At 40.3% G+C, this 26,449-nt stretch overlaps 1 protein-coding gene across 1 annotated transcript in view; it reads left to right on the top strand.

Annotated features, from left to right (window-relative positions):
* The window catches only part of AGMO (alkylglycerol monooxygenase), a 363,458-nt gene that overhangs the window by 175,693 nt on the left and 161,316 nt on the right, over nt 1-26,449 (top strand). Inside the window, exons 7-12 of the mRNA XM_062178333.1 lie at nt 784-849; nt 938-1,017; nt 4,175-4,309; nt 6,985-7,101; nt 21,465-21,547; nt 22,036-22,141. Coding sequence (XP_062034317.1) covers nt 784-849; nt 938-1,017; nt 4,175-4,309; nt 6,985-7,101; nt 21,465-21,547; nt 22,036-22,141 — 587 coding nt within the window. The remainder of the gene's footprint in view (nt 1-783; nt 850-937; nt 1,018-4,174; nt 4,310-6,984; nt 7,102-21,464; nt 21,548-22,035; nt 22,142-26,449) is intronic.

The following is a 26,449-nucleotide window of genomic DNA, read 5'->3' as shown; positions in this document are numbered from 1 at the left end:
TTCTAAAAACATACACACATGTATTATTGTAAAGTCTGTTTCCTATTTACTTTTCTTGGCACATTTTAATTTTTACACATTACCTTTTTTTAAATAGGTAATATTTAAAAATATTTTAAATAGGTAATTTTTAAAGATTTATTTATTTATTTGAAAGTCAGAGTTACACAGAGAGAGAAAGAGAAGCAGAGAGAGAGAGAGAGAGAGAGAGAGAGAGAAAGGTCTTTCATCCACTGGTTCACTCCCTAATTGGCTGCAATGACCGGAGCTGTGCCAATCCGAAGCCAGAAGCCAGGAGCTTCTTCTGGGTCCTCCATACGGGTGCAGGGGCCCAAGGACTTGGGCCATCTTCCCCTGCTTTGCCAAGTCATAGCAGAGAGCTGGATCAGAAGTGGAGCAGCCAGGACTAGAACCAACACCCACATGGGATGCCAGCATTGCAGGCAGTGGCTTTACCTGCTGTGCCACAGCACCGGCCCCATATTACTTTTTCATAATCCTGAAAAGCAATTATTTAAATTTATCTCATTTTTCCCTAACAGAAAAGTTGTGAGAAAAAAAACCATGCATTTTGTTTTAAGAAAACCTTTGCCCTTGAATTAAAAGTAATTGAAAAATTAATAAAACAAAACCTGCATTATTGGCAAACAAAATCTGGTGTTGTCAGTGAGAAGGCATTCTCAGGAGAAGCATGCTGAATATTTTCACAAAACAAGGCAAAAAAGTGTTTCAAAAAGCATTATTCAGTGTTTTGAAAAAATCTTTTACTATTTTGTCTCCCAGGTAGAAATCGTTACTGCATCGACAAAAATTTTGCTGGCACTCTTATTATCTGGGATAGACTGTTTGGTAAGTAAAACGTACGATAATCTAATAGTTAATATGGCTTCTCCATTCATAAAGAGCCAAAGATTATTCCCTAATGTTTACCTTCCAGGGACGTTTGAAGCAGAGAATGAGAAGGTTGTCTATGGCCTAACACATCCCATCAATACATTTGAACCCTTCAAGGTCCAGGTAATTTAACTGGCTTTGTTCTTTTTTTTTTTTTTTTTTTTTTTTTTTTTGACAGGCAGAGTGGACAGTGAGAGAGAGACAGAGAGAAAGGTCTTCCTTTTGCCGTTGGTTCACCCTCCAATGGCCGCCGCGGTTGGCACGCTGCAGCCGGCGCACCGCGCTGATCCGATGGCAGGAGCCAGGTGCTTCTCCTGGTCTCCCATGGGGTGCAGGGCCCAAGCACTTGGGCCATCCTCCACTGCACTCCCTGGCCACAGCAGAGAGCTGGCCTGGAAGAGGGGCAACCGGGACAGGATCGGTGCCCCGACCGGGACTAGAACCCGGTGTGCCGGCGCCGCAAGGTGGAGGATTAGCCTAGTGAGCCGCGGCGCCGGCTGGCTTTGTTCTTTCTAACATTCTACCATTTCATAAATCACAGAGTAAAGAGAATAATCGGGAAACATGGAGACTATTACCCTCCAGTGAGAAAAAAAAATTAACTGTGAAAGAATCTGTCAATACCTCTGGCACTCAACCAAAACTTTGAATCAAGTCAGGCAAAGTGCATTTGAAGTGAACTTGTTATAAGAATTTTCAAATCTGGCTACTACCAAGATTGTAAAGAAAGAGGCTTTTTAGCAACTGTTTTGTTTCTCAGAATACACCTGAAATATATTCAGAAGGCGCAGTAGTGATGTGGATAATTAAGAGATCCCACATCAGAGAAATCATTTGCCTCCAGGCTGTGTGACTATGGTTAGACATACACCGGGCAGCCCTCGCCTCCTCTCCATGGCTCTAAGTGTCAGAAGCTGTTACAGATTAGATCCTTCTGTACGATCCCCCACCTGCTCATGGCTGGTGCACAGGACTGGCTTCTAAGTCCGACACGTGGCATTGCTTGTTCCTTGGCGTCAACGGTTGGTGCTAGAGAAATGAAGAATGTCTGTGGAGCCCCAGTCTGTCAGAGTCAGACCCCAACCCCTGCCACCAGTCCTTCTGGGGTCAGGGTCTACTAAATGAGAAAAAGATAAAAATGCTCACACGAAGCTGACGAGACAGCTCTATGCAGGACCCTCCTTTCACCAAGTCAGGAAGCTATAGGGCACTGCTCACAGCTCTGCCAGAATCTGTAACAAAACCACTACTAAAAACCTTTCTGAAACAGTGGCTCTTGTTATTTCTGTTTGCTGATGGAGGCTCCCAGGATTTCCATAATTCACCCAATTCCCACAGCTTCTTAGCTTGAATTTAATCAAAGTGGGTTTTAGGCCAAGACGCCGGGTTTGCACCTGACTCACGTAAACATTTAATTTAGCCTTACTGTGTCTTCAGTGGGTGTGAGGTTTACTCTTCTTCATGCTCATTTATATTGTCAGGAACACCAAGTCAGCAGGTTGCGACAACTGGGAGTTTTTGAGCTTACAAAAACCTGTAGTCACTTTCCCTTGTTTTTGCCTTTATTGTGGCTAAATTTCTCACCTAAGGCTAAGAAGCATCGACAGCAACTTATACCAGATAACTCTCTCTAGACAGGCCAGTGTTTTCTTTCTACATTATCATTATGATTTCTTTATTATTGTCATTCATGTTGTTCTGCTGGGGTTCCTACCATTTCACAGCATTGGGAAGCAAATAAGTGACCAAAAAACACCTCTAACTTTAAACTGTTATGACTTTTATCTGCAATGATAGAAATAAAATTGCAGTCAATTTGCAAAGCAAACAGGTCAGTATTCTAACGTGTGTTGTAACTCTTAACACATTAATTGTCTGTGTTGTTATTATTTCAATGTCCCAGACTAAAGCTTTAATCCATTAAATTCTGTCTTGTTCCTTAATTTCTTCCATGCGTTTTTGTAGTATCTCAAGCAATTTTAAAATCCATTTGTATAATCCTAGCATTTTACATGCTTCAAGACAGAATGAAAATACCAACAAGACCATAGATTCTGAAAAAAAAACAAACATTTTCCTCTCCATGTATGCATTCCACACTTCTAGCAGAACTTATCTCTGGAATCTATAGCTGATGCCCAAACACTAGAACTTTTTTCAATCCTATGGAGCATAACAATCACATCTACACAGCTAATTATCCAGAGTTAACATTTTCTGGACACTTATCCTCTGCAAGAATATTTTGTTGAATGTGTTTTCTTTATGAAATGTGGATTCCTGCTAAGAAACTCAAAGTAATTTTTCCCTTAAGAAGCAAACTTTTCCTTTCTAATTATAGAGTAAAGATACTTTAAAAACTCAAATGTCTGTTCTCCAAAAATATCTCTGAATAGTTTGGGTATATGATATGATTGTTCATAGCACAATACAGTAAGTATAGGTTTGTTTTTGACATATTTGGGCAAATATGCAAATATCATATATGTCCATGTTTAACTCACCTTAATATCCATTTAGCAAGACTTTAGAAAAAGTGTTATCAAGGCCGGTGCAGTGGCTCATTAGGCTAATTCTCTGCCTGCGGCGCTGGTACCCCGAATTCTAGTCCCGGTTGGGGCGCTGGATTCTGTCCTGGTTACTCCTCTTCCAGTCCAGCTCTCTGCTGTGGCCCAGGAGTGCAGTGGAGGATGGTCCAAGTGCTTAGGCCCTGCACCCGCATGAGAGACCAGGAGGAAGCACCTGGCTCCTGGCTTCAAATCAGCGCAGCACACCGACTGTAGCAGCCATTTGTGGGGTGAACCAATGGGAGGAAGACCTTTCTCTCTGTCTGTCTCTCACACTGTCTAACTCTGCCTGTCAAAACAAAAAAAAAAAAAAAAAAGAAAGAAAAAGTGTAATCAAGTAAGGATGTGAGGCATAGGCTGCTCATTTATTAGATCAGAAGCAAAGCCACTTAAATTGTTTTGTACCTTGCTGATTTTTCAAACAAAGTCTATGTTTTTATTCCCAAATTATAATTTGGGTGACTTTAAGAAGCAGTGACAAGAACACACTTCGAGGTACACAGGCAGCATAGAATGAATGACAAAAGGAATGTACTTGCTTATCCACCTGCATCAATATAATCACACCTAAAATATATGTAAAGTATATAAATTATATTGAACAATATCAAATATATGATTTTCGTATCTAATCACTAGTTAACACTGTGTTGCATTCAATACATTTTGCTACATTTGTCTTATTTTAATAAACTCTGTTTAATTCTTCCTAGTTCCATCATTTATTGTACATGTGGACTACCTTCTGGGCCACCCCTGGATTCTTCAATAAGTTTTCTGTCATATTTAAAGGACCAGGATGGGGTCCAGGTAAACCAAGGCTTGGGCTGAGTGAAGAAATTCCACAGGTAAGCAACACTGAGGCAGACAGATGGAAGTGGTGGAGAGCAATGTCCTAACGTCAGGTCCACAGTCAGACTGTCCAGCACTTGTACATGTTGCCTTCAGGCTGACCTGAGATGCAGCCCTGTGGTGTGTAAAGGGATGAACAGTGACAAGGCATGCCTTCTGCTGCCTCTCACCAGGGAACACAGTCTGGGGAGCAGAGCAGTGGGGGTTGGTGTGCAGTCCCACTCAGACCCAGAGCCAAGAGTTTCCATGCAAGAATACAGCATCACAGATTCACACAGCCCAGAGGATGCTCAGACTGCAGAGATGCAGGGGGCATAGGAATGATTTTGTGTAGCCCTCATTTTGCTTATAAACATATTGCGATTCCTGGAAGATCTCAAATCACCTCAAGACAGAGTGCAAATTAGATAATCAGATTATAACTATATGCAGTCTATATTAAAAGAGAAGCAGTAAATACAGAAATAAGAAATGTAGAAATTTTAAACACTGGGCATCAAATGAAAAATACAGTTTCAATATACAGTTTCTTTTCTAGAAAATAAATTTCTGTTTTAGTAATTGATTATATATGATTCTCTAGCAAATAAGTCAAATCTTATCTTTTTAAAAGCTTTATTTATTTACTTGAAAGTCAGAGTTACACAGAAAGAGAAAGAGAGGCAGAGAGAGAAGTCTTACATCCATTGGTTCACTCTCCAATTTGCCACAATGGCTGGAGCTGTGCCAATCTGAATCCAGGAGCCAGGAGCTTCTTCCCGGTCTCCTACACAGGTGCAGGGGCCCAAGGACTTGGGCCATCTTCTACTGCGTTCCCAGGCTATAGCAGAGAGCTGGATTGGAAGTGGAGCAGTTGGGATCCAAACCAGCACCCATATGGGACGCTGGCACTGCAGGCAGCGGCTTTACCAGCTACACCAAAGCACCTGCCCCGTAAGTCAAATCTTTATCAAATAAATATCATGAAGAGTAGTACAGAAACAACAACAGAAATGTATAAAACTGTTGCTTTTACTTGTTTATTTATTTACCTGAGAGGCAGAGAGTCAAAGAGGAAAAAGAGAGAGGGGGAAAACACAGACAGACAGAGCTCTCCATTTAACTGGTTCTTTTTGTAAATGCCCTCAATGTCTCCGGACCTGGGCTGGACTAACACTGAGAGCACGGAGCACAATCCAGGTCTCCCACGTGGGTTGTAGACACTCAGTTACCTGAGCCATCGCCGTAGCCCCAAAGTTTTCATTAGCAGGAAGCTGAAGCCTAGAGCCAGAGCCAGGACCAGACTTAGATATCCCAGTATGGAGCGCAGGCATCCTAACTATGAGGCTAAACACCTACCCCTAAAGATTTTAAACATAATACTATGAGTGTAAACGTTAGCATTGAGGCCTGCATTGTGGCACAACAGGTTAAGCCCCTGATTGCAATGCCAGCATCCTGTATCAGAGCCCTGGTTAGTATCCTGCCTGCTCCATTCCAAGTGGGCACCCATGTGGGAGACCTGGGTGGAGGTCTAGGCTCCTGGCTTTGACTTGTGCCAACCCCAGTGGCCATTGCAGCCATTTGGAGAGGAAACCAGTAGATGGAAGAACTCTCTTTCTGTCTCTCTCTCTGTCATTTTGCTTCTCAAATCAAATAAATCTTCCAAAATTAGGTAAAGGTCTGCTTGTGATATTTCAAGTAAATGAAATCATATATTTGCTTTATTTCAGTATTATTATTTTAGAACAGTCCTAAAATAAAAATGCCTTCTTATCCTCTTACCAACACTGTGCTTAAATTTCTCTAGACAGTTTTGTTTATATTTATAGTTAGGCTTTTCTTTTTATCAACACATAGTTAAAGTGAGTATCTCAATGTTGTAGGAGTGCAGCCGGCGCTGTGGTATAGTGGGTAAAGCTGCCGCCTGCAGTGCTGGTATCCCATAAGGGTGCTGGTTCTAGTCCTAGCTGCTCCACTTCCCATCCAGCACCTCTGCTATGGCCTGGGAAAGCAGTAGAAGACGGCCCAAGTCCTTGGGAGACCTGGAGGAAGCTCCTGGCTCCTGGATTTAGATCAGCTCGGCTCTGGCCATTGCGGCCATCTGGGGAGTGAACCACTGGATGGAAAACCTCTTCTCTCTCTCCCTCTGCCTCTGCCTCTCTGTAACTCTGCCTTTCAAATAAATAATCTTTTTGAAAAAAGTAAAGTTGTATGAGTGCAGAAGCCTACACTATGACAAGAGAAGTATAGCGTTTCTGAGATAGATTAGGAAAGTTGTTTCTAATAAAATACCATTTCCCATTGAATCATGACTTCCCAGAGTCCCCTGCCATTTTTCTTTTGTTTCCTGTTTGCTTGCTGTCTCATGCGATGATGCTGGGCATATTGGCAGGTGGGGAAGATCCGACCCATTCACTTTGACTGTCTTTATTGGCTGTACCTACCGTGCAGTATGTTCTTGCATTGCCCTTCCAAGCAGTTTGAAGCTCCCCTGCAGTGCTTCCGAAATGAGAAACAAGTTTTTCAACTTATGCACCATCTTCCATCTCCCAAATCCAGTGTTTTTTTAAACAAGAATGAGTAACAAATTTTCCATTTGCTTTTGCATAGCTCTTGACTCAGTGTGGATTTCTGAGAGAGGAGTAAACCCTGAAAAAATAAAGGAAAGACTTCTTTCTTGTCTCCCTAGGTTACAGGCAAAGAAGTTCCCTTCTCCTCATCTGCATCTCAACTGCTAAAGCTCTACGCAGTTGTGCAGTTTGCACTGATGCTTGGATTTTACGAAGACACCTTTGCAGATACGGCTGTAAGTGACACCCGTTTTGCATAGGGTGGGAGAACCTCTCTGTCATTGTGTTTGCAAATGAAATTAAGCTTCCCCCTATTATGATTATGTTCTATTCTTCTAAGTAATTCTCTGCTTCAATTTTGGCGATATCTCACATGTACACAGTTAACTTGATTCTTCTAGCCTGCTAAATGTAAATGAATTAACTGCATCCAAAGTGCTGCTGTATAGCATGAATACCAAATTCCATTTATCCAAGGGACAACAAGCAATATTTTGCCGGGCATAAGTTTCACAACAACTCTAAAAAAAATGCATCGGATATTAGAATAGGATGTGCTTGGGGAAGCACCGATTTCTCAGCAGTTTCAATGCACTGGTCCTCATGTAGAGAATACCCTGATAGAATGACTGCGGAGTTTTCAATGCCAGCTTGACTTCCTTTATTTGATCCTTTGAGAACACGGAGGATATTTTGTTTGTATGGTAGGAGTGCTGCATCAGGGTTTAGTTCAGGCATTATCACTTCAGAAGCCAATTTTTGACCACAAAAGAACACTTGCATCGTCTGTATTTAGAGAGAACAAAAATAACGAAAGTACAAAAGGCACTGTAGATGTGAAACACATACAAACAAAGTTAGCTTTTAAAAAAATCCATTTATTTATTTGAAGGCAGAGTTACAGAGAAGCAGAGACAAAGAGAGGGAGAGGGGGAGAGGGAGAGGGAGGGAGAGGGAGAGGGAAAGGAGAGAGGTCTTCCATCCACTGGTTCACTTACCAGATGGCTACAATGGCAGGAGCTGAGCCGATCCGAAGCTAGGAACTTCTTCTGGGTCTCCCACGTGGGTGCAGGGGCCCAATGACTTGGACCATCTTCTAATGCTTTCCCAGGCCTTAGCAGAGAACTGGATCAGAGCTGAACCGGCACCCATATGGGATGCTGGCACTGCAGGTACCTTCCTGGGCCACAGCAGAGAGCTAGACTAGAAGAGGAGTAACCGGGACAGAACCGGTGCCCCAACCGGGACTAGAACTCAGAGTACCGGCGCCGCAGGAGGAGGATTAGCCTAGTGAGCCGTGGTGCTGGCCATTGTTAAAGCAAACAAACAAAACTGGACCTGGTGGGATGGCTTGGCTCGTGTACACATCACAGAACAGATTACACATGGTCAAGGCCAGGGGGTTTACAACAGGTCATTACAACAGTTTAAGGCCTGTTCCCAGGCCAGGAACAGAAGGCAGGGAGCTGCTGAGTGTGAGAGGAGGGGTGGGAGGGCTTGGAGGAATAACAAGTTCCATTACTTAATAACAAGGATGCATTATGAGAAATACATCGTTAGGGAATCTGCCACTGTGCAGGCGTTGCAGGGTGTACTCACAGCAGCTGACATGGCCGCAACATCAATGGGTGATATTTCCTTCTGGGGTAGCCATTAAATATGCAATCATGCAGCACAAAATTATTTAGAGAGAAAGGGAAATAGATCTGAAAAGGCAAGAGTAACAAATGTTAGATCTAGGTAAATCCTCCTATGTCACAAATACATGACTTACATTGTCTCCAAAAAATTGTTCTTTAATCACTTATAAAGTGCATAGTGATAGGCCAGTGCCACGGCTCACTAGGTTAATCCTCTACCTGCGGTGCCAGCACACTGGGTTCTAGTCCCGGTTGGGGCACGGGTTCTGTCCAGGTTGTTCCTCTTCCAGTCCAGCTCTGCTGTGGCCCGGGAAGGCAGTGGAGGATGGCCCAAGTGCTTGGGCCCCTGCATCCACATGGGAGACCATGAGGATGCACCTGGCTCCCAGCTTTGGATCGACACAGCGCGCTGGCCGTAGTGGCCATTTGGGGGGTAAATCAACGGAAAGAAGATCTTTCTCTCTGTCTCTCTCTCACTAACTCTGCCTGTCCAAAAAAAAAAAAAAAAAATGCATAGTGACAGAGAGACCTGCCTTTAGGATCTCATCTGATTTAAGGTCTCTCTGGTGTGAATGTTCACTTGGTGTCTTGTGCTCTAAGAAAAAGAATGTGCAATTAAAGGCAGCTGGAATGTAACTGGAGACTCTCAGGCAAGGGCTTCTCAAAGGGACTAGTTCAGCAGCTCAAGCATGTAGAACCGACACAAGCACTTCTCCCTAATTGTCCTGAATTTCCTTACCATGAGATAAGGCATCCTGACCTCATAGACCTTGACCAAAGCCAGCAAGTTCTGTTCTCCTAGAGAGTCTTGCTCATTTCACTTACAATGAGAACCTAATGCTTGCAGATTTTTTTCCCCAGCAAACTTTCCCTTCGTGTTGTACTGTTCAGGACAAATTCACAGCCCACACTGAACCAATAATTCACATCAGGATACGAATTAACCATCAGGGGATTATACCAAACATAATTCATGCCCTCAGGGTAGAGGGCTCACCTTCCCTCTTTGAAGTGTCTTGACTTTGAGCAGGACAAAATCTGCAGGGATACAGTACAGAAGATTTTCGGTCTGTAGAAAATGTCTTTGCGAGTCCTCCAAATTAAAAGAGTTGCTTGGAAAGATTTTTTTTACAGAGATTATAAGACAATATATTAAAGAAACCTATTTTTAATGTTTTAAAGTTTGTTCATTTATCTGAAAGGCAGAGAGACAGAAAGAGAGATTTCTATCCACTGGCTCACTCCTCAAATGCCGACCACAGCCAGGGCTGGGCCAACATGAAGCCAGCAGCCAGTAACTCCACCCTGGTGTCCTGAGAGGGTGCCAGGAACCCAAGTAGCTGAACCATCACTGCTGCTTCTCCAGGTCCATGAGCAGGAAGCTGAGTGGGAAGCAGAGGAGGGACTTGATTCCAGGCACTTCAATGGAATGTGAACGTGCCAAGTAACAGCTTAACCTGCTGTGTCACAACTCTCACCCCATTTTAATTTTTAACATCATTTAAGGACCTTGAGGGTTGGTGTTGTCCTTTATGTTTTTTTTTTTTTTTTACTTTCAAAGTTAATGACCAAAATGTCTCCATATAGTGACTCTTTTCCAAAATGTACTCTTTATCCACAAAAGATTTTAAAGGAAAAGTAAAGAAAATGCTATGGGGTAACGTGTAAGAGACTTTCCCAGCTGTAGCAGAGACAATGCCTGAGATTTGAGCTTCCATCTTGTAAAGTGAAAATAAGAGCTAGGATGCAAAAAGAGCAGAAATGTCAAGGGTATAATGGTTGGTTCAGTACTTGCTCTTATCTGTATTGCAATTAATGATGAACCTGACTCCATGCTGTTCCAGATTTGTTTGCATTTAGCCCCCCAAAACATAAGATTTGAGCCCAAAAATTTCTTTCAGGAGCAAAGCTTTCACAGAAATGCATGAACTGCTTCAATCTTTGCACTGTACACATAGACATCAATTAGCCAGACTACCAAGCTCACACAGACATCTCTCCTACCGCACGTATCAAAAGGCAAAGATGCTCCGGTGTCTTATATTAAATAGCATAGTATTTGTATATAACCTGTCCATATCCTCTCAGGAACTCCTCAGTTACTACATCCCCTATAATCCCCAACACAATGTAAATGCTGTTTAAACAGTTGTTATTCTGTATTGCTTAAGGAATAATGACAAAAAAAATGTGTATACATCTTAAGTACAAACTTAAGTTTCTTTTTAACCCAAATATATTCAACCTTCAGTTGGCTGACTGCACAGGGAAGAGTCCATGGTTACGGAGGCCCAACTGTAGTACTTAATCTAATTTCACATAATCATTACTTCACATTATCAACTTATCAAGATTGCTTTCTTTAATACCCATTTGTTATCTTAATACATTCACCCCAATTATGACTAAGATATACAAGCATTAATAGACCTTGGAGACTTGAATGAAACCAAAAGAAAATTTAGACCATCTGTCAAAATGCCCAACTCTTGATACGCTGACCAATATTGAGTAAAATTTACGTTACTGATACCTTTGTTAGTTGTGCTAAATAAATGATACTAATTTATAGGAGGAAAAATAGAAATTTACCCATTTAAAGCTGTGTGAGACTCCATTATGATTTTGAAATAGAATTCCTTAACGTTAAAGTTAAAAATTTGAATGTATAGGCATGTCTGAGTATTTGTTAGGTGAAAATATTACCAGGCACTGTGTATCTTAGAAGATATGATCTATCACAAGGCATTCACAAGATTTTTCTACTGTCCTAAAACTATATGAGAAACTTGTATAGATGTGTTGGTGAAGATAAATAGTGTTAAACCCCTTTTCAAACTGGAGGCAGAATCGGAGACTGCTTCATTCCTGACACAAATTAATTCTGAAAGGTTCATTTGCTTATTCCCCACATGTATTTTTCTTTGCTAAAAACTTGCTGTGCGACTAGGAAGAAAGGTTGCTTATTCACAAGATTCTGTAGTGCCATTCTCGTCTCAGGCATGTCTGAAAACTCACGAAGACTTTAAAATCCAACAGCAATATTTTGTTTTCTGGATTTGCTGTGGCCAATAATCACATAGAAAAATTGTGTCTGACTTGTAGTTGGGGATCCTGCTGTGGTCCCAGAGCCCTTACTGTTTATGCGTTCAGTAGAATAGATAAATACTGACTTGTATGTGTGCAAGTTCTGTATAAATAATGTTGGGCGTCCAGAAATGGCCACCACAAAGGTGTAAAAGGCACAATTCTTTCTCACCGAAGCTTGCAAAGAGTACGTTTGAATATAGAAAGTTTAGTTTAGCGATACGACCACAGGCATTTGTGTTGATTTTGGTTTAGAAATGCTTGAGAAATCAATCCGTCAACTCCCAGGGTCTCCTTCATGGGGTGATATCGTGAGTACACATTTGAAATAAAAATACGGCCTATACTAATATGATCTCTACACTAAAAGCAATGCTATCTTTGGATAGCTAATAATGTGTTATAATAGAGTGTGTAATAAAGTTTCTACAGATATGTTTTAACACAGATTACTTTGATTATATATTTCAAGTTAACAAGGCATCTGAGAGTATCCAAAATAAATTGGAAAACAGATTTACACAGTTTTAAATTCCCCTGGATGCTGTGGTCTGTAAAACATTATGGGCACTACAATTTTGAAACTCATGTTTTCATGTTGACAGTTTTTAATAGACCCTCTGAAAAAAAAAAGTCAATATATTTAGTTCTACTCTCATAAGAGAGTGTGTTACTAGCACTAGATTAGATCTAGCTTAGGTCCCCAGTGAAGCCTCTCAAGTCAATATCCAGAGTACGCTGTTTTCCTCCAGTCTAGTCCCTGGGGATTCCATTTAATTTCCTAAAGTTTTTAGGTGGTAACAAACATAACGTGAAAAAAAGAAATGTGATCTGCAATGAGCATCAATTATAACTTAAAGCTATGAAATAAATGTAGCAAGTGTGGTGGGGGAAGGCTATTAGCACGGACTGCCTTTCCAATAAGCAGGGACCTCAGAAATGTAGGAGAGTGATCATTGTGCACTCCCATGAAAATTGGAACGCCTGTCCACTAGAATCAAAGACTATAATGAAGTGGGAAACTGCACACTTAGGACTCTCATATGTGTCAGGTAATGAAAGGCTCACTTTGAAATTAAATATCTCCTCATGCTGTTAGTGTTGTCCCCGGGTTTGTCCAGTGTCAGCAACAGCTCTATTAAACATTGTGATGTAATAAGCACAATCAAGACACACTGCTTGTCATTTGCATAGTTTTATTTTTACTTCATTAAGTATGAGTTGATCTCAGAAAGTATATGGAGACAAGGAAAGAAAAAGTGAAAATTAAAAATATAATGTTCATTTCTTAGCATAGATTCCTTCAAGTTCAAGTTCAATTTTACAAGGGATGATACCAGCCATTTAGTCTGTCTTTTAAGAACTGAGAGTCCTGGGAATCTTCCCCTGTCAACGCAGTCTTTGTAAAATGTTGACTAATAGAAGTAGGTGTCCTTGAAAATATTTTAAGGTTAGGAAACAAAAAGAAATAAGAAGGAGCAAATTGGGGCTGTAACTTGGAGGCCTGATATTTCCATTGAAACTATTGAAAACTCAACATTGTTTGATGAGTGGGTTGATCAGGAGCATTGTCCGAAGATGGGCAATGGTGCTCTGGAGAAGCTTACCTGGACGTTTTCCTGCTAAAGCTTTGTCTGATTTTCTCAAAACACTCTCATCTTCAGAAGATGTTTTAGTGCTTTAGTCTTCAAAAGTCAATACGAAAATATCCTGAGCATCGCCAAATCCTGTTGCCATGAGCTTCACCCTGCGTTGGTTCACTCTGGCTTTGACTGGTCAGCTTCTACTTCTAGGTAGCTGTTGCTTTGATTGCTCTTTGCCTTCAGGATTACCCTGGAAAAGGGGTCTCTCATCTTCTGTTCTCATTCTGCAAAGCAATGTTCAAGATCTTGATCCCACTTGTTTGAAATTTCCATCGAAAGCTCTACTCTTGTCCACAGATGATCTGGGTAAAACCTATTGGCACAGATCCAGCAGAAAGTTTGTTCTGCTGTAATTTACAGACAGAACTGTGTAAGCTGAACCAACTGAGAAGCCCAGGGAATTTGCTATTGTTTGTGCTGTTAATTGTCAGTCCTATTTACCATGGTACAAATGAGATAAATCTTTTTCTGGGAAACTTATTTGCATAGTATCTTTTGTCTTCTTAAAATAAGTTATCCATTTTGTTTGTTTGTTTGTTTTACAGGCAGAGTTAGACAGTGAGAGAGAGACAGAGAGAAAGGTCTTCCTTCTGTTGGTTCACCCCCCCCAGATGGCCACTACGGCTAGTGTGCTGTGCTGATCCTAAGCCAGGAGCCAGGTGCTTCCTCCTGGTCTCCCATGCAAGTGCAGGGCCCAAGCACTTGGGCCATCTTCCACTGCCTTCCCGGGCCACAGCAGAGAGCTGGACTGGAAGAGGGGCACCGGAACAGAACCAGCGCCCCAACCGAGACTAGAACCAGGAGTACTGGTGCTGCAGGTGGAGGATTAGTCTAGTGGGCCGTGGCACTGGCCAAGTTATCCATTTATAAACAGATTTCTTTAGACATTGTCCCCATAAACTTTTCACAAAACATCAATGATCTCATCATTCTCCCACCTAATCTTTATCAGAAATTTGATGTCTGTCTTTGCTTCAATTTTGCAGATTTCATGTTGCTTTGATGAGGAGTCCTTTCAAACTGATTTATTAGCCTTTTTAGTGCCTGAAGCTATGTCCTGTTTAGACAATTTACAAAAGTTATCATGAATTTATTTTGGCTTAAAAACTTTCTTTTTTTAAATAAATGCATATGTGATGGGCATTTGGCTTGGAAGTGAAGCTGCTGCCTGGATTCCATGACCAAGTACTTGAGTTCAAGTCCTAACTGTGAATTCAGTTTTAGTCCTGCTGAGGTATTTGGGTGGGGGGGGGGTATGATATCTGAGCCAGCAAATGGAAGCTCTCTTTATCTACCTCTCTCTCTTTCTGCTTCTCAACTAAATAAAATAAATCAAAATTATTTAAAAATGAAATAAATTATGGATTTTTTTCATAATACTAATTTTCCACAAACTTTTGGAAGACCCCTCTTCCATGTAAAAATTAAACACTTTAATTCACTTTTTTTTTTTTTTTTGACAGGCAGAGTGGACAGTGAGAGAGAGACAGAGAGAAAGATCTTCCTTTTGCCGTTGGTTCACCCTCCAATGGCCGCCGCGGTAGGCGCGCTGTGGCCGGCACACCGCGCTGATCCGATGGCAGGAGCCAGGTGCTTCTCCTGGTCTCCCATGGGGTGCAGGGCCTAAGCACTTGGGCCATCCTCCACTGCACTCCCTGGCCACAGCAGAGAGCTGGCCTGGAAGAGGGGCAACCGGGACAGAATCCGGTGCCCCGACCGGGACTAGAACCCGGTGTGCCTGCGCCGCAAGGCGGAGGATTAGCCTAGTGAGCCGCGGCGCCAGCTTTAATTCAGTTTTTAAAGCTCAAATTCTAACAGTTCTTTTCGGAATCATATTCCCTTACTAAAGTGATGTACACGAAAAGGATGCTTGTCTGAAGCTGTATTTAACATTGTTTTCTTTTGTATTTTTGAAAACAACTGAAGGATATACTACTTACATCTGCACTTGTTAGTGAAAAAATAGAAGTTTTCTATCAAAGTATAGAGCTCTGGAGGTGGTAAGTTATGGCTGCAGGGATCCTGTCTCATATATTCCATTTCTCTGAGATCACTGCCCTTTGTGGCCTGGTGTCCAGTATTTATAAATTAATTGCTTCCAATATTGTTACTTTTTTCTTCAGGTTGAAGGGTAAATCTACTCCCTTTTTCTCTCTCCTGTCCAATGTGCATTCTTTTTTTTTTTTTTTCAATAGAGTGAAGCCATAGTTTAAAGTATAACTGTAATACCTCAAATCTTGTAGTAAAATTCTTTAAAATTGTCATTTTTGGCTTTTAATTCTTTCAATTTTTTGTTGAAACTAACTCCAGGTCAAGTCAATGTTTCTGAACTGTATTTGCGTTGGAACTTTCAGTTAATATTTTTTCACCTTCAGTATAGTTCTCATTTTTGCTGTTGCTTGAAATTCTAGGAAATATTCATTCTAATCATCACTTTTAATACACTTCAGTGGAAGTCTCTTAAAGAGGTCTGTAAATAAAAAAATAGAGAGCTATGTCTCATTTTGGGAGATTCATGAGATCCACTAGGATTAGAAGCTATGTGACAGTGTCCGTTGAGTTCTGTGCTTGTATTTATGCTGCAACACTGAGAAGTGTCTTCATTTCTTAGGAGTCCATATGACAAGTCCAGAAGCTTGAGATTCTTCTAGATTCTTCTGGGTGCAACCTTCATAGTCACGCAGGGATGACAGAAGTTACGTAGCGGGGCCAACAAACCCAATCTGTTGTCTTCACTTCAGAAACTATAGAGGGTTAGGGCTTAGGAAATACTAACTTCACATTACAGATGTTTGGAGAATGAGTACTTTGAATTGAAATAATGGTTTTGTAGCTCTTATCAGACATCTTCTAGAGAAAATTCTATAAATGCACCATATTGATATAATAACCAAATCCCTTCTAAATTTTAGAATGAAATTGTGAGAAATATTACCAAATCATTTTTTGGCAACTTATAAAGCTTACAATCAGGAACCATTTTGCATACATGCATATTATTATCTCAACACATGGTATATGCTGCTGCTCATTCCTTTGGTGGGAGTTGTTGGGTGGGCAAATATAAAAGGTGGTTCTGTTGATCACCAGAGTTTTCCCGAGGACTGGGAAGAGGGAGACAGCCCTGTCTGAGGACAGAGGGGAAGCATGGCCTTTACCCTGTCTGTGGGCACAGGAAGGACTCCAAAGCGTTCATGGATTGCTAGAGTCGCATAGTACTGGACTTCCTGGACTTCATGCCTCTCCTTATTTTTCCCATCTAGTTGCAGGAAGCTGGAGGAAGGATGCTATTCAGTACCTGTTGAAATAAGGGCTACTGAACTGCTTGGAATTTGAGACATGATTTCAAAGGGGGAAAAGTCATTCCTTGCTTCATTCAGCTTTTGATGGTTATGACCTTCCTCATAGACTTTTCACAGGAACTAATGATACCTTCATGGGGCAATCGAAAGTAGCTCCACTTTAGTGCTTTAGGACAAAGATATTTGATGTCAAATACAGTCAGTGATGCCTATCTATGGGTTCCACATTCACAGATTGCACTAAACATGAATGGAGAGCATTTGAAAAAAAATGCTTCTATACTGAACATGTAAAGAATTTTTTTTTGTAATTATTCCCGCAACAATACACTGGAACAACTATTTACATAGCAGTTGTATTGTAATAGGTTTTAGCATTATACTAGAGATGATTTAAATCATCCAGAGGAGGTGCATAGCTTATATGCAAACACTGCACCATTTCATATAAGGAACTTGGGCTCCATGAACTTTGGCATCCTCAGGAGGGTCCTGCAACCCATCCCCTGTGCATTTCCAAGATGACTGTGTACTAATGCAGCAGCAAGATATGAAATGGGAGTGAGACCAATGAAAGCTAAAGCCTTTCCTTTTATAAAAAGCCAACAAGGTATACATTTTCTTATGTATTATCTAAAACACAGGAGACTAAATATGTACAATGGACAAGGCTATATTTTTTTTCTGCCGCTCTGGTGTAACTCAGCTGAGGTCCCATCTGCATAGATTACAGTGCTGTGAATGCAAGAGCAGTTTTGTCCTTGTCGCTCACTGTCTTAAGCTTGTATTTGGTATAGTGGTGCCCAGCACATGCTCAACAAATACTCATGGAATAAATGTGTGGAAGTCAGAAAGAAATCCATTGGCTAAATGCCTTCGTTAATCTATCAAAGGATTTTATATGGAGAAAGGTTAGAACCTCATGGGAAAAAAACACTTTCTTAAGAAAACATTGAATTTACTTTTTTTAGTATCTTAGTTTAGTATCTTAGCCTTTAAACCTAGACCTTATGGGGCAACTCTATTCTTTAAGGAATTAAACAAATGAATATTAAAGTAATTCATAATTGAAATATTTAATATTTGAAAAAATATCTTAACATTAAATTATTGATTGAATGGTTGAACTTATTTCAAAGCTTAAGCAATTAAAATATCAGATTATTTATTATAATTATATATTATATATACAATATATTATATATTATATATAATTAAATATAATACATATTAATTATATATTAATATATTATATAATTAATATTATATATTAATTATATATAGTATAATTAATATAATATAATTAAATATTTAATATTGTTAGATTATTGAGTAATTAAATCAATAATGTAGTCAGTTATTGAAGTGGAAGGTATTACTATTATAGAAAACATAAAATATTCTTTTATTTGGCCATTCAACAAACACGTGTTGGGTACTTAACTATGTACCAGGCAGTGTTCTCAGCATTTAGGAGTATGGCAGTGAATAAAGAGAGAAAAGCTTTCATAGAGATTGCAATTCAGTGAGAGAAGACAGGCAATAAACAAAAATAAAGGCACAAGCAACCAACGGATATTGAAGTGATACGTCCATATGGCGGGCAGGCGAAAAAAAAAGGACCACAGAGCCTTATGGAAAAGGATTGCGCTACTCAGAAAGGAGATAGATATCTGTTTATATAGAAACCTGCATGAGATAAACCCTATGGGTCCCCAGAAGAAGTTATTCTAAGCAGAAGGAACAGTCTGTGTGGGGAAGATGATTGTCATGTTCCAAGAACAGCACTGATGTGGTTTAAGAATGAAAGAGAGAGACTGTAGGGGATAATGCTAGGGTGTTGTGTGTCAGAGTCAGAGTGACGATGTTCCTGGAGGATTTGGAACAAGACTGATGTGATCTGATTTAAGCTTTAAAAGGATAACCTTACATATGGTGGGTGGTGAGGGGGCCACGTGAACAGGAAATTTGAGAGGCAGCAAGACTGTTAGGCGGGTACTTCAATGATTGTGGTGGATATTGTGTGAGCGTGGAACAGAACATTAGTTCTGCTATTTTCCGTAAATGCCCTTATTCTGGATACAAAGTCAGTATGGTGCTGACATGCACCTTTGAAGCATTAGAAGGACGTGAGAGAGTTGAGGACAAGTCGCAGGTTTTGTTTTGAGCAATTGAGGAAGCAGAGGTGTCAAATTCTAAGATGAAGAAAACTGGGGAATCCGTGATGCGGAAGACGAAAGCAAAGTCAGTGTTTTAGGCAGGCTGGGTTTCGAGTCCCTATTAGCCATACACAGATGTGGATGTCATGTTAGGTTGATTTCCACCCTGAATCCAGGAATTAGGAAGCAATTTGGGAAAGAGGGTTTTTTAGTTTGGTCCAAGCGCGTAAATATCCTGACCAAAGCAAAATATGTACTTTACCCTGTCTGTAAGCTTCCTATGATATTTGGAAGAACAAATAGATTGTTTATTTAAATCTCTCACATCTTAATCTCATGGTAATTCCTTAAAATTGCTTAAGCCCCTGAGCATAGCAACACTGATAGTGATTGCATTAATTGACTTTTACTTGGGGTAGGCACCTTCCAAATGTTTTATTACCGTTTCCACCAAACTCATATTTTATTTCAAATGTACCAAATGTAGAACCAAGCCTTAGAAACATCAAGTCATTTGCCCATAGCTACATGGACAGCACATTCTATGTATTTATACAACATTTGCAGTCCCACTTTGCTTTCTTGGTGCAAATTGTTTCTCCTTTCCCTATAAATATCTCCCTGCCCTCTCCTGAAAAAAAAAATCAGAATGAAGCAGTAGAGGGAAAGAAAGATTTTTTCAAGGCAAAAAGTTTCCCTTAAATGAACATTAATTTACTCAAGCACAACTTAGTTACTGTACACCAATACAATATTTTTCTGGTATATTTTGCCTTTCTCTTTCAAGATTGACTTCTGCAGATTCAGCACTGTCCTACTCTCCTGTAAGGCGCTGGGCCCCCATGGAGCTCCCCATTTTATATCTGATTCCTGTCATTGTCCCCATATTCCTAAAAAAGTCTGCCACTTTTGATTCAATAAGCTGTTGGTCTGGAGAGTTTAAAATATCTTGACAGTGAGCAGTTAAGATGCCCACATCCATCAGAATGCCAGGGTTCAATTCCTAGTTTCAGCTACTGATTTCAGCTTCCTGACAATGCAGACCCTGAGAGACCGAGTCGGCAACTCAAGTGGTTGGGTCCCTGCCTCCCATGTGGGAAACCTGGATTGCATTCTGGCTCCTGGCTTCAATCAGTCCCTGCTGTTGCCACCATTTGGGGCGTGAACCAGTGAATGGGAATGTGTGTGTGCTCTCTCTTTCTCTGCCTCTCAAATGAATCAAGAAAAAGTAAAGCAAAGCTTCTCTTGACAATTCTGGCTACCATTCCGGGTGGTCCTAAGAGACAGGGCTGGTTTGTAAGGTGGTGTGGAGTTGAGATGTATGTGAGCAGCCATTGTAGCTGGTGGCTTGTATTTATTACTCATCACTTTGGATGGATGCAGTGCAGTTATAGGTAAAGATATTGCCTAATACTGAGTTAAAACTACCTGTCGTTATTTCTGGAAGGGAAAAAAGAGGAGAGAGAGTGTTTTCACAATATCTTGACCACTATTGTAGCCAACCTGTATTCTACTGCTTATTTAAGTACCATCTGTGAATAGGAAAATCATCTAACATGTGTGCACACAAACCATGGAATTCACTGATGCCCATTCATTCTGAACCACTATTCACCTGGCTCTAACCCTTGGCTGCATAACGTGACATAGATTTCTGCCACTGGCCCCTTTAAATCTGTTCTACCATTATCATGCTTTGACATCAGCAGATCTATTTTGAATTTCAGTGATGCTATTCATTTTCTGTGTGATGATGGAAAAGTCACATAAGACTTTGATTCCTAGGATTTTTTTCCTTTAATATATAAAATGCATGTATAATGGCACCAACTGTGCAAGGTTATCGGGAAAATAAAAAGAACTATAGTGTATCAATCTTGTAGCTGGAAGCTATAAAATGGTAGATGCTCAGTGAACATTGTCAAATTTGTTCATGTATACTAAATGCATGCTTCATTTTTAATTCTTGCAAAATACAATCTTGTGCATTTGAATATGCAAATTTCATCAAATATGAGTGTTTAAGTGTATAAGTCTAGTCCCTTTCATTTATGTGTTTGCATTCATAATCTATTCTCCTTTATATATTTTCTGCATTTAAGAAAACTTTGAATTTAAGCTGCAAAATAACTGGTGATCTTGAAAATCATTACTGGAATGTAGTATCTGTAAAAATGTTGAGTGATTTCTACACACATGGGGGTTTACATTGCTCAAAATGAAAACTTTAAAGGAGAACATTTAGAAAGGACACATTTAAGAAAATATCATGATAGAATTCTCTCATTCATGCTCCAAGTGTCCAACAAGGTAAGTAAAAGACGTTAAGAAAACAAAAATAGGCCGGCGCCGTGGCTCACTTCGCTAATCCTCCACCTACAGCGCTGGCACTCCGGGTTCTGTCCTGGTTGCCCCTCTTCCAGTCCAGCTCTCTGCTGTGGCCCAGGAGTGCAGTGGAGGATGGCCCAAGTGCTTGGGCCCTGCATCTGCAAGGGAGACCACAAGGAAGCACCTGGCTCCTGGCTTCGCATCGGCGCAGCGCGCCCAAAGTGTGCCAACCATAGTGGCCATTTGGGGGATGAACCAATGGAAAAGGAAGACCATTCTCTCTGTCTCTCTCTCACTATCTAACTCTGCCTGTCAAAAAAAAATATGATGAAGGATGCAGTGGGAAATAAAATTCGGGCTCTTTTATTGCCAGCTTTAACTCTTATTGCTCCTTCTAATAACTGCTAATGGGACCACTGAGCTCTGTATTTGTCTGACAGGTGCTGTCACAGGTAACGCTCCTTCTGAGGGTCTGCTTCATTATCCTGACCTTGACATCCATTGGATTTCTTCTGGATCAAAGGCAAGAAGTGAAGATATTTCACTTTTTCTTTTACTCAAAGCAGTAAAATATTGGTATTTGTGTGGCTTTATAGTGTAATTACTATAAATATAAAGATCTTGGTTTTTATCTCTTTGTTATTTTAGAGTCGTTTACCATATCAGTCCTCCCAAATGGGTCATTTTGTTAGGGAGTGAGTGCAAAGGGTATTGAGGCAGTGATGGGAGCCTCATTTCACACGCTGGAGGTTCAAAGTTGAATACTTTGCTGAACAGCTGACAGTAACCCTCACTGGGCCATCAATGCTCAAACTAAGCAATAAACTGATAACAGAATTTCTGTATAAAGACACATTATCTTTCTCAGCTTCACACGGATATGCAAGTATCTCCAAATACTATATATTTGTTAGAATTAAAAGAAATGCTTATTACTATATTGACAATAACCTATGAACATACGAGGCATGTATTCAAAGCTGATGCATGTGAAATGACATGTTATTTCAGACCCAAGGCTGCTAGTGTGGAAACCCTTCGTTGCTTGATGTTCCTGATGCTGTTCAGACTTGGTCATCTGAAGCCACTGGTCCCTTCCTTGTCATTTGCTTTGGAGGTAGGACTCCAGCATGGATTATACATCTATTGCATATTGAATTCTTTCACTAGATGATGTTTTTTTTTTTTCTACTTCATTAGTGCCCAGTACTTATGGGAGTTTCCCCTTCCTTTCTTATTCTTGCTACTTGCATCACTTGGAGCTAAGTGTGCTGAGCAAGTTCTCTCATCCCTGAATCTGGGTTGATACATGGTGGAGTTGTTGGGCGAGTCAGTCACAAAAAAATCAGATCACGTTGTGTGTTCTCGGGAAGTGATTTTACACTTTTTGGTAAACTTTGCTATTCGATAGGGTTTTTAATCTCTTAAAGGGCAAATGGCAAGTAAGATGCCTTGTCAATCTACTACAAAAAGTTATATTTGTACAGAAATAAAGTCATTGAGGGCAGTGTGGTTTTTCTGAAACTGAAAGTTATGTTAGTGAGATGATCTTCTGAGATGATTGAAGCTGTCTTCCAAGATCTGCACTGGGCTTTGGGTGCAAGTTTACCAGCTCAGATCTGAGGCAACAGTTAAAAAGTCTTTATTTCCATTATTTGCTATCTTTTTTTCTAATCTAAGGGTTATATTGTTTTCCGTAGTTACTAAGCAGCCTACTAATGTCATCAAAATGTATAATGTGAAAGTTCAAGTAAGCATGAAACACCAGTACTTACCCTGCCAAGCATCAGTGGAAAACTAACTTAGAAACTTTCCTCACTTTATAATAAATATAATTTGGAATAGTCTCCTTTGGAGAAATGTGGCGGTATCTATCAAAACTGACAACAAGGATACCCTTTGACCCAGTATTGTACTTCTATATTGTACTTCTAGAAATTTATGCTGCAGGAGTGAAAGGCTCATCCTTATGTGCACTGATGGATATGCAAGCCTATGCATTGCAGCTTCATTTGGAATGGCATAAAACTGCTAAAGTCTAATGGCCATTAATAAGGGACTGAGGGAAATTACAGTTCATTCATAAAATAAAGTGCACATCTATAAAATAAAAACAGGAACTCCTTGGTATCAATATGAAGCGATCTTAATAATATGTAATAATCCAACATGATACTGGTTGACATGTGGAGTATGCTACCATTCAATATGTATATGTATAAATATCATGAGATACACTCATGTGTATATAAATGTATAAATGTGTGTTATTATGTGTATGCAAATATATCTATTAAGATCAAAAAGAACTTGCAGGATTGCCTGTGAGAGTAAATCTGAATTGTATACTAGAGGAAAGAGAGAGGATGAAAATTTATTATTAAATTAATATTACCTACCACCTTTAAATTTCTGAACAATGGGGATTATTTTATTTTTTTAAATGTGAATATAAACAGTGAAACATAAAATATTAGAATCAGTATCTTGGATACCATCTAACCAAATACATTCTGTATTTATTTTTTATTTATTTGTTTATTTAAAAGGCCGAGTTTAAAGAGAGCAAGAGAGAGAGAGAGAAATTGAGCTTCCATCTGCTGGTTCACTCCCCAAATGTCTGCAGCTTCCAGAGTTGGATCAGTCCAGAGCCAGGATCCAGGAGCTTCTTCCAGGTCTCCCATGTGGGTATAGGGGCCATAGGACCTAGACCATCCTCCACTGCTTTCCCAAGTGCATTAGTAGGGAACTGGATCAGACTCTAACCAATGCCCATAGGAATGCCAGTGTCACAGGCAGCAGCTTTAACCACTGCATCAGATTTCCAGCCCCATACATTCTGTAATCAAATAGTTATTAAAGTTCACATAATGTGGGGGCCAGCGCCGTGGCTCACTTGGTTAATCTTCCGCCTGCAGCGCCGGCATCCCATATGGGCACTGGGTTCTAGTCCCGGTTGCTCCTCTTCCAGTCCAGCTCTCTGCTGTGGCCGGGAGGGCAGTGGAGGATGGTCCAAGTGCTTGGGTGCCTGCACCCTCTTGGGAGACTAGGAGGAATCACCTGACTCCTGGCTTCGGATAGGCGCAGCGCTGGCCATAGTGGCCATTTGGGAGGTGAACCAACAGAAGGAAGACCTTTCTCTCTGTCTGTCTCTCTCATTGTCTAACTCTGGCTGTCAAAAACAACAACAACAACAACAACAACAACAAAACTCACATAATGTGTACAGATATTTTGTGGGTTTGGGGGGGGGGACTATAACCTGTACCACTTAATGAAATTCATAAATCTTTATGCCAGGAAAAAAACCATACAATTGAAAAAAAATAAAATTATTGAACTCTAAACAAGGGGCACATTCTAATTCTAACAGTTAGTGAATTGCATCTTGGGTACGTGGTGGCAGTTTGTCTTACATGCTTCAGAAGCAAATGGAGAACGTAGGCTTTTAAACGAGCAGTGGTTTCAAACATGTGGGAGTGTGTGCTTACCAAAACCCCTTCAGTGTGGTGCTCTTTGATGATGGATGGTGGAAGGCTGGGTAGTTTGTGCAGCTTTTGTGTTCGATGAACTGCAGAGGTGAAATGCGTAAGTAGTTCATAGGTGAAAGTGAATGGTTAAGACAGAAAGTTTGAAGTCCCTGACTTAGGAACTCACCAACTATGTGCCCAAAGACAGTGCTTGGCCTCTTAAATATTAAAGCCTTGGCTTTCTCATTAGTGAAAGGACAGAGCAATGGTATTTATCTAATAGGATTTTGAAGATTAAATGAAATTACATATAAAAGAAACAGTACAGCAATTAGCACTTCATAAGTCTTAGGCACTATTACCTTTATTGCTACAATGATGATTGTGTATGAACTTAATATCCTTGGAAATAATTCTTTGCTTCGCATTGAGATCAACAAGTCAAATGTGTAGACACCTGGTATGAGGAGTGGGAAGAGCAGCTACAAGCAGCCAACATGCATTAGCTCTTACTGTGTTCCAAAGGCCTCATTGTATCAGTCCAATCAACCCTTCTACCAACCCCCTGATGTGGCACAATTCATCTTTATTTTCACGGTGAGAAAATTAAGGAGGACAAAGAACCTGTTATGATGCACAGAGATTATAAGCAAAGCATTCAGGATAGGGGTGCAGGCAGTAGACACCATCACCCTTAATCCTCAGAGAACATGCAATGATAGCAATGCTTATCTATTCAAGGCCCTAGGTGCAATGTAGCAAAACAAGGTTGGAAAATGTGAAGCATGTCTCATGAATTTCACTGCAAACATATTCTGAAAGACGGGTCATTCAAACAGTTCTATCCCTGAGCTAGCTTTGCTTTATGATTCAAGAAGGAGAGGTCACTTACGGAGAACTCTTTCAGGATGCCCACATCCTCTGCCTAGAACCTGTTTCTGTCCATCTTGGCACATACACAGTCAAAATCAGCGTAGAATAGACACGGTCCAAGGTTCGCAGCAAAATTTGTCTTGGAACAGTGCTGATATCATGTGGTTCACCAGAAAAATTAAGAGTGAACAGAGGTAATGCTGTACAAACTTTGGTTACTGTCATCACTCTTATTACTATTATTTACATATTGCTTATTAATGTTACTGTAGCATCATTATTGTTATTGAAACTAGGCCTCTGAATCCCCACTTGTGATCCCAGAAAGTTTACCAGGGGTTAACAGGTAGAGAGTTGTAAAATCAAGCAACTGTTTAACTATCAACATTTCGCCCTGTGGAGTAGCCTTTCCTCATTTCTACTTTTTGTTTAAAATCCAAGCATCACACAGTTATCTATTTTGGAGTTCTTAATTGTGAAATTCAAAGCTGTGTTTTCTTCCAATGTTTACCTTTGGGAACAGTAGGTGAGCCTCTGCCATTTGTCATATTTTTAAAACAACTGTTCCTAGCATGTCACCAAGAGTACAGATATCTCATCAAACATCTCAGTGGCTTCATTCACTGGGAACTAAGGCTGCTGGACCAAGAGTGACCAGGCCAGAGGATACAATGTCTTTGTTGTTCTCCTTGAAGCTATCAGGAGAACCAGTGTCAGTGAAACAATCACTCCCCTTTCTCTTGTAAATCAACATTGTGTCTGTTCTCATAAGCAGCTTGTATTCCTGTGGCCCTTCTCTCTGGGTCTAGAATGGTGTTCTGCTTTATTGTTTTATCATGTAAAGTTTGCTTGGTATTAGTGCTTCTGCACCAAGAAAACACATGCCACACACACAGAAAATGGAAAATTGACCTTAAAGTTATTTTTCACTTAGATTATAGTGGCAATTCTGGATCAGAAATACAAGGTGTAATTTGAATTTGATCCTATGACCCACACCCCTTTAACTCATATCCACACGAATGTTAGTAACGATGGGGGGTTCTTGCTACTTACAGACATGAGACATGATACAAATGTAT

Source organism: Lepus europaeus, chromosome 20 (assembly GCF_033115175.1).
Source record: "Lepus europaeus isolate LE1 chromosome 20, mLepTim1.pri, whole genome shotgun sequence".
NCBI lineage: Eukaryota > Metazoa > Chordata > Mammalia > Lagomorpha > Leporidae > Lepus > Lepus europaeus.
The sequence above is the reverse complement of the archived record's forward strand: the minus strand, read 5'-3'. Positions and strand labels throughout refer to the sequence as shown.